Source organism: Vidua chalybeata, chromosome 13, assembly GCF_026979565.1.
Source record: "Vidua chalybeata isolate OUT-0048 chromosome 13, bVidCha1 merged haplotype, whole genome shotgun sequence".
Lineage (NCBI taxonomy): Eukaryota > Metazoa > Chordata > Aves > Passeriformes > Viduidae > Vidua > Vidua chalybeata.
In genome coordinates this window covers 7,842,757-7,858,557 of record NC_071542.1, presented here as the reverse complement: position 1 = coordinate 7,858,557, position 15,801 = coordinate 7,842,757, and the positions used below count along the sequence as shown (strand labels likewise).

The following is a 15,801-nucleotide window of genomic DNA, read 5'->3' as shown; positions in this document are numbered from 1 at the left end:
TAGTGGTATGGCATGACTCAGTCAGATGGGTACGTATATTCTGAGTTTCTTCCAAAGGAGATACAAAATGCAGTAATAACAGTCCACCTTCCTATTGCTTTTATGATAATTAATTTTAAGATTCAAGTCATTACTATATGATTGAACAAGGAATGTGAACTAGATGAGCTCTAATGGCCCTTGCTATTCAATATTTTTTTTTGTAATTAAAAATAGCAGCCTGTGCAACACATGTTGCACCATGTTGAACACCATGTTCATGCCTTTTATCATCTCTTTGGCAAACATGATAACAAACATGTTGGTGCACAACACAGTTAAAAACCCTGCCATTCTGAAGGACTGTTTTAATCAGTATCATTTATCTTTAAATACTAATAGGAACACAGGAAGAAACAGAGGGGAAAAACGTTTAAGCACTGCAACATTTAAAAACACTGAGTTACTTTGTTCAGTATTGTAAATGTTATTTGCACAGCACACTTATTATCAGGGGTCTAATTGTACCTTCCACCTGCAGAACAAGTTTTGACAAGTTTGCCACAGAAGACAATGTAGGCTGATGACTTGGGACCAGAACAGGCATCTTATCGATTCAGACATTGCTCACTGCAGTAATTTTATTTAATAAACTTACCCTGGTTTGTATTTAAGTCTGACTGATTTATTTATGAAAAGCAATTACTAAATACATATCAAAAGAGCTGCAGTTTTGTCATTTAACCCCAAAGCCTGTGTTACATAAACCAAGTGTACTCTCCAACTTTACTTTTCCCTCTAGAACAGGAGGATGCAGCAATGCTGAACTCTCAAAATCAGACTATTCCAGGCAGCTTGTTAAAGTGAAACAGTGTTTCAAAACTCTGAACAGAAGAACAGCTGGCACAGTCAGCTCAAGGAAAACAATGTAATAAATCTTCTGAAAATAAACAGAAAAGAGAAAGTGTTTACATACCTATGTTTAACAGCTGTGAATGGATCTGTAGTTTTCCAAATGTGCTTCAGTGACAAGTTTCCTGACACAGGTCAGATCTCTTGAATACCATAGTCATGCAAAAAGAGCCATTTCTCATCTACAGGAAGCATCAGCAGAGAGAGAAATAAAACCAAAATAGTGTAGTTCAGACTAATAGCTCTAACATTCACAGGGTATGGGAAGCTGCCAGCCCCACACAACCGCCCTCCCCACCTAATTACATTCAGCTGCTTGTCATGTGGTCTTGCTGACCGATCAAGTGATCTCTTTTCCCCCTTTTAAAAGTAAGCAAAGTAGCTAACTAGATCTCCCTAAACCAGGTAATATACCTCGAGCCTTTGCAGAAACTACTGACCCTCCTCCTTGTCTTAGGGAGAGGAAGTTGCAATGTGCGAGCACAACTTTTTCTAAGTATACAAAAAAAAATAAAATACAGCAAACACAGTAGTCTACTATATTGAAATACAGCAAGCACCAAAGTTGCCCAAACTGGTTTTATTTCCCACCTTTACAGACAGCAGAAAAAGGTACTGATTACAAAACTGGCAAAGGCACCAGAGAGAGACCATGTGAGCAGGAGCTGGAAGGATTTGGGAGGACAATGGCAGCTGTACCATGGGGCTTTGTAGGCATCTGTGTCCAGTCCTTTCTGCTGAACCTCTTCTGATGGCAACAAGCTCCAAGAAGAGATCAGAGTGAGGATGTTGCCAGAAACTTTCTGAAACACAGACGCTAAACCTACAAGTTCCTGTCCCTGCTCAGTCCTAAGAGACACATGCAGACATTTTAAACATTTAAATAACTTCAAGGAAATAAAGCTACTGATTTAACATGTAAAGCAACTCTTCAATGAGTCAGCTCACAAGGGCCTGTTAACACAGGCCCTCAAGAGGCAGAATTCACAGGTCTGCCCCAGTACCAACACCAGAGGCACTCACTGCATGGAGGGCCCTGCACTGGGCCCAAGGGATGAGACAGGACCTTCACAGCCCCCTGCAGCCCCACGAGGCCTCGTCCCCTCTCAGGCACCCCAACATTACAGATGCTCACAGGAGAGCACTGACAGCTGTGGACAAAGCAAGTTTTGCACTCACCAATTAAGACTGAGCTGATGTGAGCTTTTGCAGACAAGTGTCCTTGCACAATCCTTTCTTGTCTCAGTTTCTTTCCTCAAGCTGCTTCACAAGCAGCAAAGAAAGGAAATTAAGGTGGTATCTCAGGCTAGTCTCCAATCTTATAATTTAAGAAGTGCTGCAGACAGGCTGCTGCAAATATTTAACATATGGATTCATCTACCAGTAAAAAAGACAACACCACAAGCTTCTTAACTCTCACTTGTTTCAGTGCTCAGCTATCTTGCCTCTCTTCATGTGAATCAAGGCAATTTTTATTTTCATGGCCCTGGTGAACATCTAAGTTCTGTTATACAGAGCTGGAACACTTTTTCATGCCCTGCCTTAGCATTTTTCCAGCATTAACTAAAATCCATTTCTTTGACATTTAGTTACAGGTTGTAATTTTTAAAACTCTACCCATTCTTGGCTCAATCCAATCTTCTGAAAATTTCACCAGTTTTAGAGGAATATAAAAGGCCCTTTTTTGCTCCCACATGCAATTAAAAACCAGAATTGTGTTCAATTTTCAGCAACATGCACATTTTTGATCTTTAACTGATCAATACCAGCACATTTGCTTAACTGTGAAGAAATATTCAGACCACAAGCACACTAGAATGTCTGGTAACTGCTCCAGAGTGCAGAAGGAGGAACAGGATAAGAAGTGTTGACAGACAAAGCAGCAACTCTTCTGCCATGTTGCAAACAGCCTTGGGAGGTGACTACACACACTAAGCACAAACTGTCTGGAAGTCTCAACCTCAATCTCTCTCAATGTAAATGGAGTTCAAACTCTTCCATACAGTCAAATGTTTGCCATCTTTAATAGGAAAACAAGTAATAAATAATCCCCAGACTTCAGTGGTTTATTTCAGGATGAAATGAGGCTGCTCAGCTTGTCTCTCACCAACTTGTTGCAAGGAACACAAACGAATTCTTCCTTCCTCCGTGCCAGGCAAGGGTTTTATTCAAAACAGTAAGACTTTGCCAGAAAGGTACAGCTGAAATAAAGCTTTCTTTTTGAAGGTGAAGTTATGTTGATTTCAAACTGGAGAGTTATAAACTGGGAGGACATCAGTGTTTGGTTATTTATAGTCTCTGGTTTTAAACAAACATGTTTGCAGCCTCTCAGCAAATGCTGCAGAGGCAGCTGAGGCAGCCCTGCTGTGGTGGCAGGAAGCAAACACAAAACAAGCAGCAACGGCTGGAAAAGGAACCACTGCAGGCAGCCCAAGGTGAGCCTTCCTCCCACTGCTACCCCAGTCCTAGGGGGTTGTAAGAGCTTAGACAATTTCTTAGTTTATGTAGGGGATCAAAATTACTGAATCTGTGAAATGCAGTTTTGAAGCTCCAGCTCTACAAAGGAATACCTATCTACTCCAGTTATTCAATATTCCCAACATTTTTCCAAGTTTTATGAACAGGTTGTATGAACAAGATGATCTGAATGCATGGAATTTATGGTTTACTTGTAAAACTTTTCTATGCTTTACAGGCCTAGGAATTTAGGAGAAAATCTGAGGAGTTAAACACAGTGAACAGTGTGGAGCATTCTTAAGTATAAGCATCAGAATATTTGCCTTCACACACTCCATACCCTTGAGAAAAGCTGCAGTGTCCAAACTGTCCTGTAGCAGATGTTTCTTCTATAAGAAAAATGCTGGATTGTTACCTGCCTGCAGAAATAAAGACATCTGCCACTGGAGAGAGGAATAGGAGAGAACTGAATCTAGCAACAGCCCATTTCAGATAGTGATACAGAACACATCCCTGTTTCCAAAGCCAAGAGCTGTGCCTAACAGCAGTGTCATCTGCCCCTGCTCTGCAGTAACATGCCAGTACTTCATGACAGAACTAAAAGGACCTGAAAGGAGGAGATAAATTCCATATAAAGGATTTTTTTTTTCTTTTGCTTTCCTCTCACCAGGATCCTTCCAGAAAAAAAAAGGAAAAAAAAAAGAATACAACCCACACTCACAAAATCAGGTTTCACACCAGAACTGTTATAGCTGAACTTTGCCAGGAACAAATAATGAAATATTCCTTCAGTAATTAAAATAAAAGTAGGTCAGGCAGACCTTCCTGCTACCCAAAGGCACAACTGCTAAATATTTAGTAATACTGTAGAGAAAAGTAAAACTTTCATTATGTTCTTTCAACTGTAAGCCAATCTAGGCAATTTCTAGTAATGTTGACAGAGCTTTCTTTTAGCATTGCATGTGATAAAGGATTGGCATATTTAAGATCTGCAGCATTTAACATAGAAAGGAGGTTATTAAAAATAATCCCCTCTAAGAGAGTCTCCCAATAACTAACTTCCAACAATTACCAAGGTCTCTTCAACAATAAATAGTTAACAGTAAAATAATCAACAAATGAAAAGCATCAATTTTGCTTTCCTAGAACATCATACTGCCTAAAGACAGGAATCCTTTCCAGCAGCTGGGTACACAACATCAGCACTTCAAAAAACTTTATACCGAGCTCTGTCATCAGAAAAAACATCTAAAGACTGCTTCCCAAATATGATTTATATATGATTATATTTGACCTCAGAAAAGATTAGTAAAATTATCCCAAACAAGCGATTCTAATTGATCTGTCAATTCTGTCAAACTGCAAGCTTCTACCTCCACACCACTTTCTATATCGCTTATTCCAGATCTGAATCAAAAGGGGAAGGAACCCTTTAATATCTGAACAAGGTTCTCTCCTATTACAGTTCTAAAATATCAGAAAGAAAATAGTATTAAAAAATACTGTTGTAAATGTCCTTATATAAGATGTTACAGCACCAAGAAATGGTCAAAACAGGTTTATTTAAAATAGCAATAAAATGTGTATGAAAAAACATGATTATTTGTTTTGAGTGAACTGAGCAAATGTGATCATTTTGTATGCAGAAAATGGTATTTTGGCAACATTCACACTACTCAAATTATATAATCTGTACTCAAAAGAACATTTAACCTAAAAATGGATGAATTATTTGATATGCTACAGTTCTTCCGTGAGACTCTGTTGGTTCACATTTTGTAAGACCTACAAAGTGCATGCCTGACTGCATGAAGAGAGCACCTGGAGCAGCACTGCATGAGGCACCAGTGGCCCTGCATTGGGTGAGAAGCTGTAAAAGCACACCAATAATCCGATGTCTCTATCTTCAGCCTGAAGAAGATCTCATTTTAGATCAATGATCTTTATCTACTATAAAGGGTTGATGACAAATGAACTTTTTTAATTAAAAAACATAGTATCTTTACAGGAAGCTGCTGTACCCATTTAAAGGAACGTGTGCACTACATCTACCTAAGAAAGGATTTTCAATATTTTACAATCCTATATTAATACAGCTTTGAAAGTTTCTGTCATATTTCTATCCACACTTCAGCTCAATTGATATGTGTTTATTTTTGGCAGTACCTGATCCAACATGTTATTTGAAAACTAATCTCAGCAGAGCTGGATTTTCTTTCCAGCACAAGAAGACCCTGTTCACATCTTTACTGAATCTACTTAATAGGGCAAGTGGTTCATCATTCTCCTTGCAAGCTGTCAACAGTGCCTTTTGCACTTTAACTCTGCTCTCAGGAGGAAAAATGGAAAGGTTAATTATGTGAACTATGTGACAGACAGAGAAGTCTGCTGCTTTTGAGCTACAGCAAAGTATTGCTTCTGCAGTGTATTGTTTGATCTTCCATGCAATAAAGCACATGAAACCAAATTAAACATCTGTGATGCCTATTTTTTCCTATCATTTCTTAAAGCATGAACACCATTAACATGAGAGCTCCTTCATATTCAGTGACTCCCCAGGTTAACTAACCTGACTGGTTGATCTGCCTTCCTTCAGGGTGTGCAGGAGGAATGGGTGGGCTTGGAAAGGTGGTGATTCTGCAGTACATTACCAAAGTAGGTCTTTCAGTTCCATTGGCCCCATTCCACTCCCTGTGTGATTCCCAATTACTAAAAACGTTACTGCTCCCATTCTTCATGCTCCCATAGGATGCTAGGCTGAAGAAAAATTCCCTAAGGCTCAACACACCACACTCGAGATTATGAATGCAGTAAGGACTTCTTGGAACAAAGCTCCAAATTTGCAATGCAAAAAACAAAGCTGAAATAAGGACATGCCTCTTAGCCTGGTTTCCTAAGGAAACAAAGCTCATTAGAGAGAGGCAGAGACACTGAATTTCTATTATTTCTGCCTTTTCCCCCAACATTTGGATTTGCTGATCCGTTTGAGCACTTCTTTACAGAGATCTGAACTTCCTGAACACGTTGTGAAAAAGTGGCAAAAAAAAGGCAGACTGGGTAAAGGGACGAGTGGGATGTGTGCCTGCCCTGAAAGCTGGCAGTTAGAGTTTCCAGTTCTGCAAGGGAAACCCACCAGCTGCCCAGGTTGTACCTGCTGCAGCACATACTGTGACAGTCATTCAGTTTTACATTTACTTTCAAGCTGGATTTAAAAGACACTATCTATTTTAAAAGCAAATTAAATTTAAGTGCATCTATTATTAATAAGTGAATGGAATAAAACCAGTGGAGTTTCACCATATCAGCAGTTCAGATTTAGGGGAGGAGGAGTTGTCTTCTGTTTCAAAACCTACTAAAAAGCATGATTCCACTTTTGCAGCATGCTCTTTTCACAGGCCTTCCAAAGCCTGCTCTGCAGCTCCTCCTGACACACAGCAGGATCTCAAGCCCTGTGGGCTATAGCCAAACTGACAATTCTAGAAAACTATCAGATAAAGATAGTTCACCTCTTCCATTTTACAGATACAGAACATTTTAAAAACTACTACTTTAACAACTCCAACTTGAGCCTATATTCATCCAATCTAAAATTATGAGAATTTTGCTACAAAATTCAGAAGAAACACAATCAAATCAGGCAGTACTATCTTCAAACTTGGTTAACAACATCTCTGTACAGAAATGTCTATCCTGACACCATTCCAAGAAAAAATATGGAAAAATTAAGTATTAGTCAGACAGTTCATGCCCTGACAGAAAAGACCTGTCAAGCTGAATCAGTGTTAGAGGAGAAAGTCAGTGGAGCATGTGCAGTTATGTGCACAGGATCTGAAAGTGCTGCATGAGAAAAATCTGTTGGAAATGGATAATACCAGCAGGGCTAGAACTACCCTGATACCTGCATTTTGGGTCATATTCAGTCACAGCTAAAGTTTGGTTTACAACAAAAGTGGAGGTGGGGGAGGAGGAATTATGATTAGACACTGCAATTGGAAAAAAAAAAAAAAACAACAAGCCACCATAAAAAAGACCCAAAATATCCAGTTTTTTGCTATAATCTGCATTCTGAATGTTATCTAGGTTTCCAAGCAGGCGTGGAAAGCACCAGCCACTGGCAAGAACTGTAGCAACAAATCATCTCATGCAACCCTTGAATAAAACCATTTCACAGCACAAGAAGTCCCACAACAATGAGCCTTGGGTGATACCCTGAAATTCTCAAAATGCACCACACTCCATGACAGTCACACAATTATCAGCAGAGATCTCCAGGAGGAAGGTCATTTCCCTCAGCAACTACCAATATAAAATACTATACTAGCAAGACTGGTGGAGACACAGGAGAAAAACAGAAAACTTGCATTTTTATTCATAAAAATGAATGAAGTTTTCTTTCCCCCCTACTCACCATACATGCTTTATTAGTCCTTATCACCCCTAGCAGCCTTCAGTCTAGTTCAAATATTCCCTTTCCCCAAGGATGTTACTGGAATGAATTGTTTTCTTCCTTTCAGTTCACAGAGCAGCCATTTTCCTTACAGTCTTTGGGTGATAAGGGAACCAAATTAAATATCCCACAGTTATGAAAATAATGAGCCAGGCCTTAAGAGTGAGACTGGGCTGACTCTGGACAACAGCACTTCTCCAGAGAACCTTCATCACCTTCTAATGACATAAGCTTAATAAAAGTATTATAAAAATGGTGCATCCATTGTTTTCAGTTTTGCTTTACATTCTGCTGTTTCTAATTAAAACCTGAAAGGGGCTTACATACCTGAAAGCCTATCCTTTGCAGCTAAATAAACTGCTCTAATAAAAGGCATTGCTTCTACCCATGGAGCTCTCCTTACTTGAAAGTATTACTGAAGAGTCAGTTTTTATCTACTTTGCTATTTATTCCTTTATCCTGTTATCACATTCTAAACCAACTGCAGTACACAGCTGCAAAACTGCAGTCACAAACTCCAAACTTAATCTGGACTCAGCTACTTGATTTGTGTAGCAGTGTCCTGATACTTATCCAGTGTTTCATTTGCACATAAAATATTTCAGCAAGGTGTACTCCTTACAGTCCTTTCATTCACATATCACATTTACACAAAGAATTACTGCAGAAGTGTACAGTTATTTTCAAAATATTTTTTGCAAGTGCCCACAAATTTGACTTTTAATTTAAAAACACTGATTACATAGTAACCAACTTTTTTTCTCTGTTGCAAATGACGGATTTCTAGAAAAGTTCTACTCCTGCTAAGTTTGTATCTTCCCTGCTCCTTCCTGCCCCTTTGGTACCTTACTTCCTTCACACTGTCTTCCAGAAGTGCCTTTTTCTGACACGCTTGATTCTTACCCATTTCTCATCACTAAAAGTATCAGACATAGAGAGAGAAAACAGCTATGGGAAATAGGTTTGCAAACTCAGGAAAATATCACTGCACTGGTTTACACTTTGATATTATCCTCAGAGCCATAGAAGCAAGGACATTTGCCTGGGTTTTTTTCCTCCTGTAGTCTAAAATACTGAAGAACTTGTTAGGTCAGCTCCAGAGTGCTGAAATGTGCCAGTATGTGAAAAGAATTCCACCACCCAGGATATACAAAACTGTCACACACCCCCCAAAGCATCCTCAGCCCTTTGAAGCCACACCAACACCACAGGAAAAAAGTATGCTGGTAATATGTCATATTTTAACCTACATGCCATAAGGCTTATTAGGTTGGAAAATAAATCACAGGTACCAAGACTACTTATTACTATAAATCAAAAGTGAATTCTGCTGTTTTATATATGAAAATACAACAATGTAAGGGTGTTCCAGAAAAAGTCAGGGCTAGGACTTATTCACAAAGCTCCACTGGATATAAAAGGATCATTAAATCATTAAGTGATCTCAGCTGATTTAACATGGTACAAGTTAGTCCTGCCTCCTGACAGGGATGCAGTTCTGACTAAGAAGAGAAAAAAGAAATGAGGAAAAGAAGCCTCATAACCAGATGCTATATCCAGAGAAAGACTGATTGGGAATATATTTGTATAAATAGGAAAAAATAGGGCTTCTGCACTAAAAAAGCTGCCTTTTAGGTTAGAATTTATTAAACCATGCTGTACTTAACTTTTTCAGGCATGTTTGAAGCCAGTGCTGTAAACTCAAAGATTGTATCTGCAACACTGAGTGGTATCTACAAGACAACGGGAGCAAAAGCAAGTTCCAGAGCACTGTGTATGCCCAGCCCAGGAAAAGTTCACCCCTAAGTATCTAAGTAACCCTCTGCAGGACCAGCCACATGTGCAGAGTCCAATAATGCAGCTTTAATACAGATGGGAATATTTGATGATTAATTATTTATAAATGCAACTTAATTATTTGCTGAGACATCAACAGGGAAAAGGAGTTCTCATTCTTTATATTCCACCTCTAGTGCCAATTTTGCCTGTTTCTTCAGATTAAATTAAATTCTAACCATCTCTCTTGACTGTGACAGACTGATCTTACTAAAGGTGTTGATCTGCAAGTCCAGGGTTATGCTGGAAACTGACAGACCTATCACTGGTCATTTACCAGCATGGCAGATACCTGGCAGGAACAGCACAACCAAGAATTCAAAGGCACATAGGGGTTACTGCACGTAATACTTGTTGCTGTAAATGTCAAACCCTACTTAAGAATTCTTTTATCTCACCTTATCTTCTCTTTAAAAGAAAAGGAAATGTGTAATCAAGTGATAAAATAATGTGTTCCCATGTTTAACAATAGTGATAAAACAAACTTACAGTCTGGTTTTAGACATCTGGTTGCTTATGAGAAATTTTGTTAAATGTGAAAAAAAACCAGTGTAAGTTGTAGCACGCCCTCTCTCCCAAACTCCTTTGTGCAAGAGATTAAGTAGATGTAAAATCAGAACCCTGAACGAGAAACACAGGAACATGCTGTTCTTTTTTCCATCTTTTTAACCATGCTTTTGAAACATTCATTTAGCATTACAAACACCATTCCTACATTTACCTATCAACATTTGAAATGCATATTGCAGTATATGCTTTTCCCTGGCTGGAAAATACTTGGAACACTCACAAAATTAGTAAAAGTCTGGGACAAGAAAGAAGGGCTGAGAGAAGATGTCTGTGTCAGATTAAGTTTCTAAGACAGGGCAGAATAGATTTTGTAGAGTTTCAAAGAAAAACCTGTAAGTGCAGCAACACATCACCTTGCAGAACAAACTCTAAACATGTGTGTGCTATCCTGATGAAAACCTCCTAAGCACCATCTATGAGGGAAGTGTTAGAAGAGTCATAGAGTCAGAAAGCTCAAAATATTCCTGATACACGTCTAAGACATAAAAATTGAGTGGTTTCAACAGTTCTAAGCATGTCCTTTATACCTTCCTAGCACCATCAAAAATACCACTTATATATTAATATACTCTAGCTATTCACAGAGTTAGGAAAATCAATATGTGTTTCTAATGGACTTAGCATTCTTTAGATCCAAGATCAAAGTGTAAATTCAGCCCAAGCATTACAAATCAGGGTGAAGGGCCTTCTCAGCACGAAGCCTCCGTCAGACCAATATGCAATGTTCAGAAAGGAGCAACAGGTCTGTTGATAGTCACGTACAAGATTTGAGTCCTGGCTAGGCAGATGTAACATTACTATAGTGCTTTCTTAACGACTGACCATTTTTAAAACCTTTTCAAAAATTTAAACCAGGCATGCAATCCACTTCTCCCCTGTAAAAGAAACGCAGGTCCAAGGCGGTGGGAGCCTGCAGCTCCTGCAGCAGCAGCGCGGGAAGGCCCGAGCGGGGCTCTTTGCGGGCGTTCCCGGCACCAGCCGTGAGGGGAAGCACCTGAGGGGCGGCCCAAAGGCCGAGCCTGCGGACGCCTCACTCCGATCTCCCGAGCGAGGCCCCTTTGCTAAAGCCCCGGTCGCTGTTCCGGAGCCGCGGGGCGCCGGCACCCAGAGTTCCCCACCTGAAACACCGTCCCGGGGCTCTGACAAGCCCTCTGCCAGCCCAGCCGAACCGAGCCGCCTATGCTCACTGCCCTGCTCGCCTCCCCTGCCGCCCTACCTGCTCGCCTCCCGGCCGCCGGAGCTCCCGCAGCCGCGTCACGCCGCACCTGCCTTTTTTTTGGGCTCCGACCGTGTCTTTTCCGTCAAGGCAACATCACTTCCCGTACAGCCCGAGGTGGGGGCGGGCCGGGCGGCAGCGCCCCGGCGTGTCCCGGCCCCGCCGCGGCCACCTGGGCGGGCTGAGCGCGGCCCGAGGGCAGCACCGCGCGGTGCTCAGCGGCATTAGCCGGGCTGGCTCTGCAGCCCTTCCCTCCTCACCTCTCTGAAAGATCTCGCGCCGTTTAGTAAGAATTCACGAGAGGCAAAGCAGGTTTGGCATCGAAAATCCGCGGTGCCTGGTTAATGCACACCGCTGTGGGTTTAATGAGCTCTTCCTGCCGCCTGCTGGCTGCCTGCAAGGGAAGAGTGCTCTTCACTCTCAGCAGTTTCCCAGTAAACACTTTAAATCCAGCAAGCAGAGTCTTAAGCTCAGTTGCATCAATAACCCTTTCCACCTGCATCAGTTCAGACATCCTCTTTCTTGAGGCTTTTCAAATTCAACTGCCGTCTTTATGGACAATTTCAGTCATTATATTTACAAAGGAACTGCCTTCTAGACTTGAGCTACACCTCTTCAAAATAACTTTTTTCAATATTTAGTGGTACTCTAAAGGAAGCTGCTGGAGTCACTGCAGTAATTCAGTGATTGCACTGTAATTTATGGCAATTTGTAGCATTTCCTCACAGAATCAGGGAATGGTTTGGGTTGGAAGGGGCCTTAAAGACCATAGTGTAGTTCCAACCCCCTGCCATGGGCAGGGACACCTTGTGCTAGACCAGGCTGGTCATCCAGCCTGGCCTTGGACACTTCCAGGGATGGGGCAGCCACAGCTTCTCTGGGCAACCTGTGCCAGTGGCTCACCACTCTCACTGTAAAAAATCTAATCTAATCCTGCCCTCTTTCAGTTTAAAGCCACTGTCCATGTAATGTCATGTCCAAACTGCATTTACTGCACTCAGCTGCACCTCCCAGCCCACCTTCTACTGCTATCCTCCCATCTCAGCTTCTATACCACTGCCTCCAGCTACAACATTGTTCCTGGCTTTAAATATAAAGACATACAGACAACTGGTTTCTTCCATCATTCTCTCCAAACAAGATTCTGTGTTAAAATCAAAACCTGTCATAAGTTTGTCCCAGGATCTCCTGGGTTTGGTTTCTTTTTAGATTTACTGAAATCTTGACATATCTACTGATTTGGTTTCCCTAAGTCTCAGATTCTGTACTGTCAGACTAATCCACACCTACTCCAAGAGCCATGCTTCCTTCCCGAGCTACACACTGAGGCTCTTCTCAAGGACAACCCATTTTCCAGGCAGATTCATGCATTCAATATCTACTGTAGCCTCACTCTGTCAGGAATGAAATCTGTGTATATGCACATGTGGTACGTGTGTTCATGTACATATGGCCAGGTCTGATTATAAGCTAACGATACCAAAGTTGGGTGCAGTTCCCTTCTCAGCCATTTGCACAAATGCTTTCCCAACTGTGCTGACGTATTAAGAACTGACACCGTGAGAAGCAGAGAAAAATGGTATTTATCACTTGGAGGATCAGATCAAAGGCAATCCAACAAAACCCATGAAGCGTAACCACACAGCAGCAGCTTTCATTTTCGAGCTTCCTGATGTTATTTAAATTCAGAGGTGAAACAGCCCTTCAGACATTCAGAATATCATCCATGATTCAACATTCACGTCCCGAAGTCTGGTTCCAAACACGCAGGTACGCAGCGGGCGGGCGGCTCCAGCGCGGGGCCGGGCTGCAGAGGCGGCTCGGGCGGGACGGCCCCGGCAGGTGACGGTCGCGCCGGCTCCGACCGGCTCCATTGCCCCCGACGGACGGGGCGTGCGAGGGCCGGGCTGCGAGGCGGTGCCCGGGAACGGCGCCGCACGCCTCCCTCAGGGCCTCTTCTCGGGCGCGGCGTCCGGCGGCGGCGCGGCGGGGCCGTGCGGGGCCGCGGGCGGCTGGAAGAGCGGCCCGTAGATGTAGAGCCCGCTGGCCACGCCGAGCGCCACGGCCACGGCCACGTGCTGCAGCGGCAGCCGCCCCCTCATGCCGGCAGGCGGCGCTGCCGCGCTCACGGACACGCGTGGGGCGGGCGGGCGCGCACGGCGGCGCGGCCCCGGCTCGGCTTCGGCCCGCGGCCCCGGCGCCCTCACCTGAACGCGGGACGCGGCAGAGCCCCGGCTTCCCCTGGCTGCGGGCACCGGACGGAAGTAGCGGCGCTGTCCCGCCTCCCGCGGTCGCGCATGCCCCGGCGGGGGAGGCGGCCGGGGAGCTGCGGGCGCGGATGCCGGAGGCGGTGCGGCTCCGCAAGCGGCGGTCGGTGCTGTACAGCTCGGCCGGCGGGGCCGCCGCGCAGCGAGGCGCCGGTAAGCGGAGCGGGGCCGGGCCGGGAAGGGCGGGGAGGGGGGCGGCCCCCGAGGGGCCCGTGATGGACCAGCCTCGCCCCCGCAGGTGCAGCCGCGCCCGCGCCGCTGCTGGCGCTCGCCCTGGCGCTGCGGACGCTCAATTGCTTCCTCGTCCAGACCAGCTTCGTCCCGGACGAGTACTGGCAGTCGCTGGAGGTGGCTCATCGCATGGTCTTCAAATATCCTTCGCCTGCCGCGGCCCCCGCGCCCTCTCATCGCTCCCCCGCGGTGCCGTGGGCGGGGGGTGCTCGGGTACGGCTCTCCCCGGCAATAAGGTGTTGGCTTGACAGCAACAAACACCCCACCGCTCTGGCCCAAGGGCACAGAAGATCTTGACTTGGATGGCTCGGGTGAAGCTTTTCCTTTCAGTTGGTCATGATCTGTCCTTAATATTCATAATTATGGTTACCTGACTTGGGAATGGACAAGTAGCTTAAGGGGCTACTCCTACCCACTGATCTTTGCAAGCATGTACAAAGCATTACAGCTGCTGGCTAAGGATAATGTTCAGCTGCTGGTGAGTATAATCAAAAAATGTGCATCTGCTACTAAAATTAAATTCTAAAGTATTGTATTTAAACACAGTGTATTTTTATCACTGTCCAAGTAAAATGCAAAGCCTTGAGTCTGCCAATTAGAGATGTGTGAGCACAGAGACTCCACTGACTTCCCATGGGGGCAGAACTCATTCATATATTTCCAGTCACAACAGTGGTGCCTGTAAGTGCAGAGGATTATTCTTGGTCTCCGTCAATCTCTTGGATTTTCATACTGATTGTGTTTGCCACTACATCATAATTGCACAATAGTTCAGCAATGTATATTTGCACTCAACCCACAAGAACTAACAAACAGCAGCCCCTTTTGATTTCTATTGGAGATGTAAAGCAGATTCTACTTTCTACTTTCCATCTCTGAACACTTTCAGTTGAACTTCAGACATTCTGTTTTGGCAGAAATACTATCCTTACCCAAGGCCCTTACTGCTTCATTTTTAAAATCATAAAAAGCTATCGAGAATATTCACCAATTCACTATTTTCATACTTGAACAGTCATTCACTAATTCAGTCCTCTCTTAAAACTTGCAATTTACCTTGGTTTGTTGCAAGTACAGTTTTCTCTCTGCTTACACAGATCTGGGTCCCTAGGCTTGCACAGGCAGTGCTGGCTGCTTTTGCTGATGTGAAGCTTTACTCATTAGTGCAACACCTTGAAAATTCAGAAACAGCAAAGTTCGTGGTGAGTCACAGCCTTTAAAAAATTATGCATGTTAATAAACGCTGGTTTTGCATTGTAAACAAAAGCAAAATGATATGTCACACCTTGAAGAATTACCACCTTCATTTAGGGGAAGTTGTTTTAATGTGTTCATAATTATTTTCAGTTATTCTGCCAACTCTGTTCCTGGTTTACATGGTATTCCTGTACCAGAACTCTAACAAACACCATGGAGACTATTCTTAGCATTTTTGCTCTTTCCTACTATCCAATAAAAGGCTCCAAGATGGGGAACAGGTGAGAAACTTTCTCCTAACAGTACTGATAATTTCTGGTTTGGGATGACACCAATCGACTGATATTGTTTAAAATGCTAACTTTTTTCTTAATATCTCAAACAACCAAAGCCCCCTCATTCATGTAGCAAGAATTCTGTCTCATGGAAGGAACACTCTAGTATTTCCTCTAAATATTTTTAAGATTATGTTATAGCTGGTATGTAAAATTAGCTATTCCCCTCTTTCCTTTTGCAAAGTGTGACTTTACGGGAAGCTTATTTTAAACTTTAAAACACTGGAATATATAGTAACTTGGGAAAAGATAACAAAAGCTTTTTGGGGTCAGATATAGGTGAATTTGTGGTCACAATTTTCTTTATCACTCGCTATTTTAAAGTAGGTACCACTAGTTAGCAACTCCATTGTA

General features: G+C 43.0%; 2 protein-coding genes across 4 annotated transcripts in view; one reads left to right on the top strand and one right to left on the bottom strand.

Annotated features, from left to right (window-relative positions):
* The window catches only part of RAB27A (RAB27A, member RAS oncogene family), a 33,194-nt gene extending 19,232 nt beyond the window's left edge, over window positions 1-13,962 (bottom strand). The window contains exons 1-2 of one of the 3 annotated variants that reach the window (XM_053955164.1): window positions 11,418-11,501; window positions 956-1,073 (exon numbers count right to left, since the gene is read on the bottom strand). The gene's annotated coding sequence lies outside the window, so the exon portion shown is untranslated. Of the gene's footprint in view, window positions 1-955; window positions 1,074-11,417; window positions 11,504-13,624 lie in introns of those variants that run through there. The other 2 variants (XM_053955167.1, XM_053955166.1) reach the window with 2 other exon arrangements.
* The window catches only part of PIGB (phosphatidylinositol glycan anchor biosynthesis class B), a 21,460-nt gene continuing 5,671 nt past the window's right edge, over window positions 13-15,801 (top strand). The window contains exons 1-8 of the mRNA XM_053954968.1: window positions 13-29; window positions 11,057-11,534; window positions 13,169-13,444; window positions 13,528-13,837; window positions 13,923-14,052; window positions 14,273-14,393; window positions 15,013-15,117; window positions 15,263-15,393. Of these exons, the coding sequence (XP_053810943.1) occupies window positions 13-29; window positions 11,057-11,534; window positions 13,169-13,444; window positions 13,528-13,837; window positions 13,923-14,052; window positions 14,273-14,393; window positions 15,013-15,117; window positions 15,263-15,393 (1,568 nt within the window). The remainder of the gene's footprint in view (window positions 30-11,056; window positions 11,535-13,168; window positions 13,445-13,527; window positions 13,838-13,922; window positions 14,053-14,272; window positions 14,394-15,012; window positions 15,118-15,262; window positions 15,394-15,801) is intronic.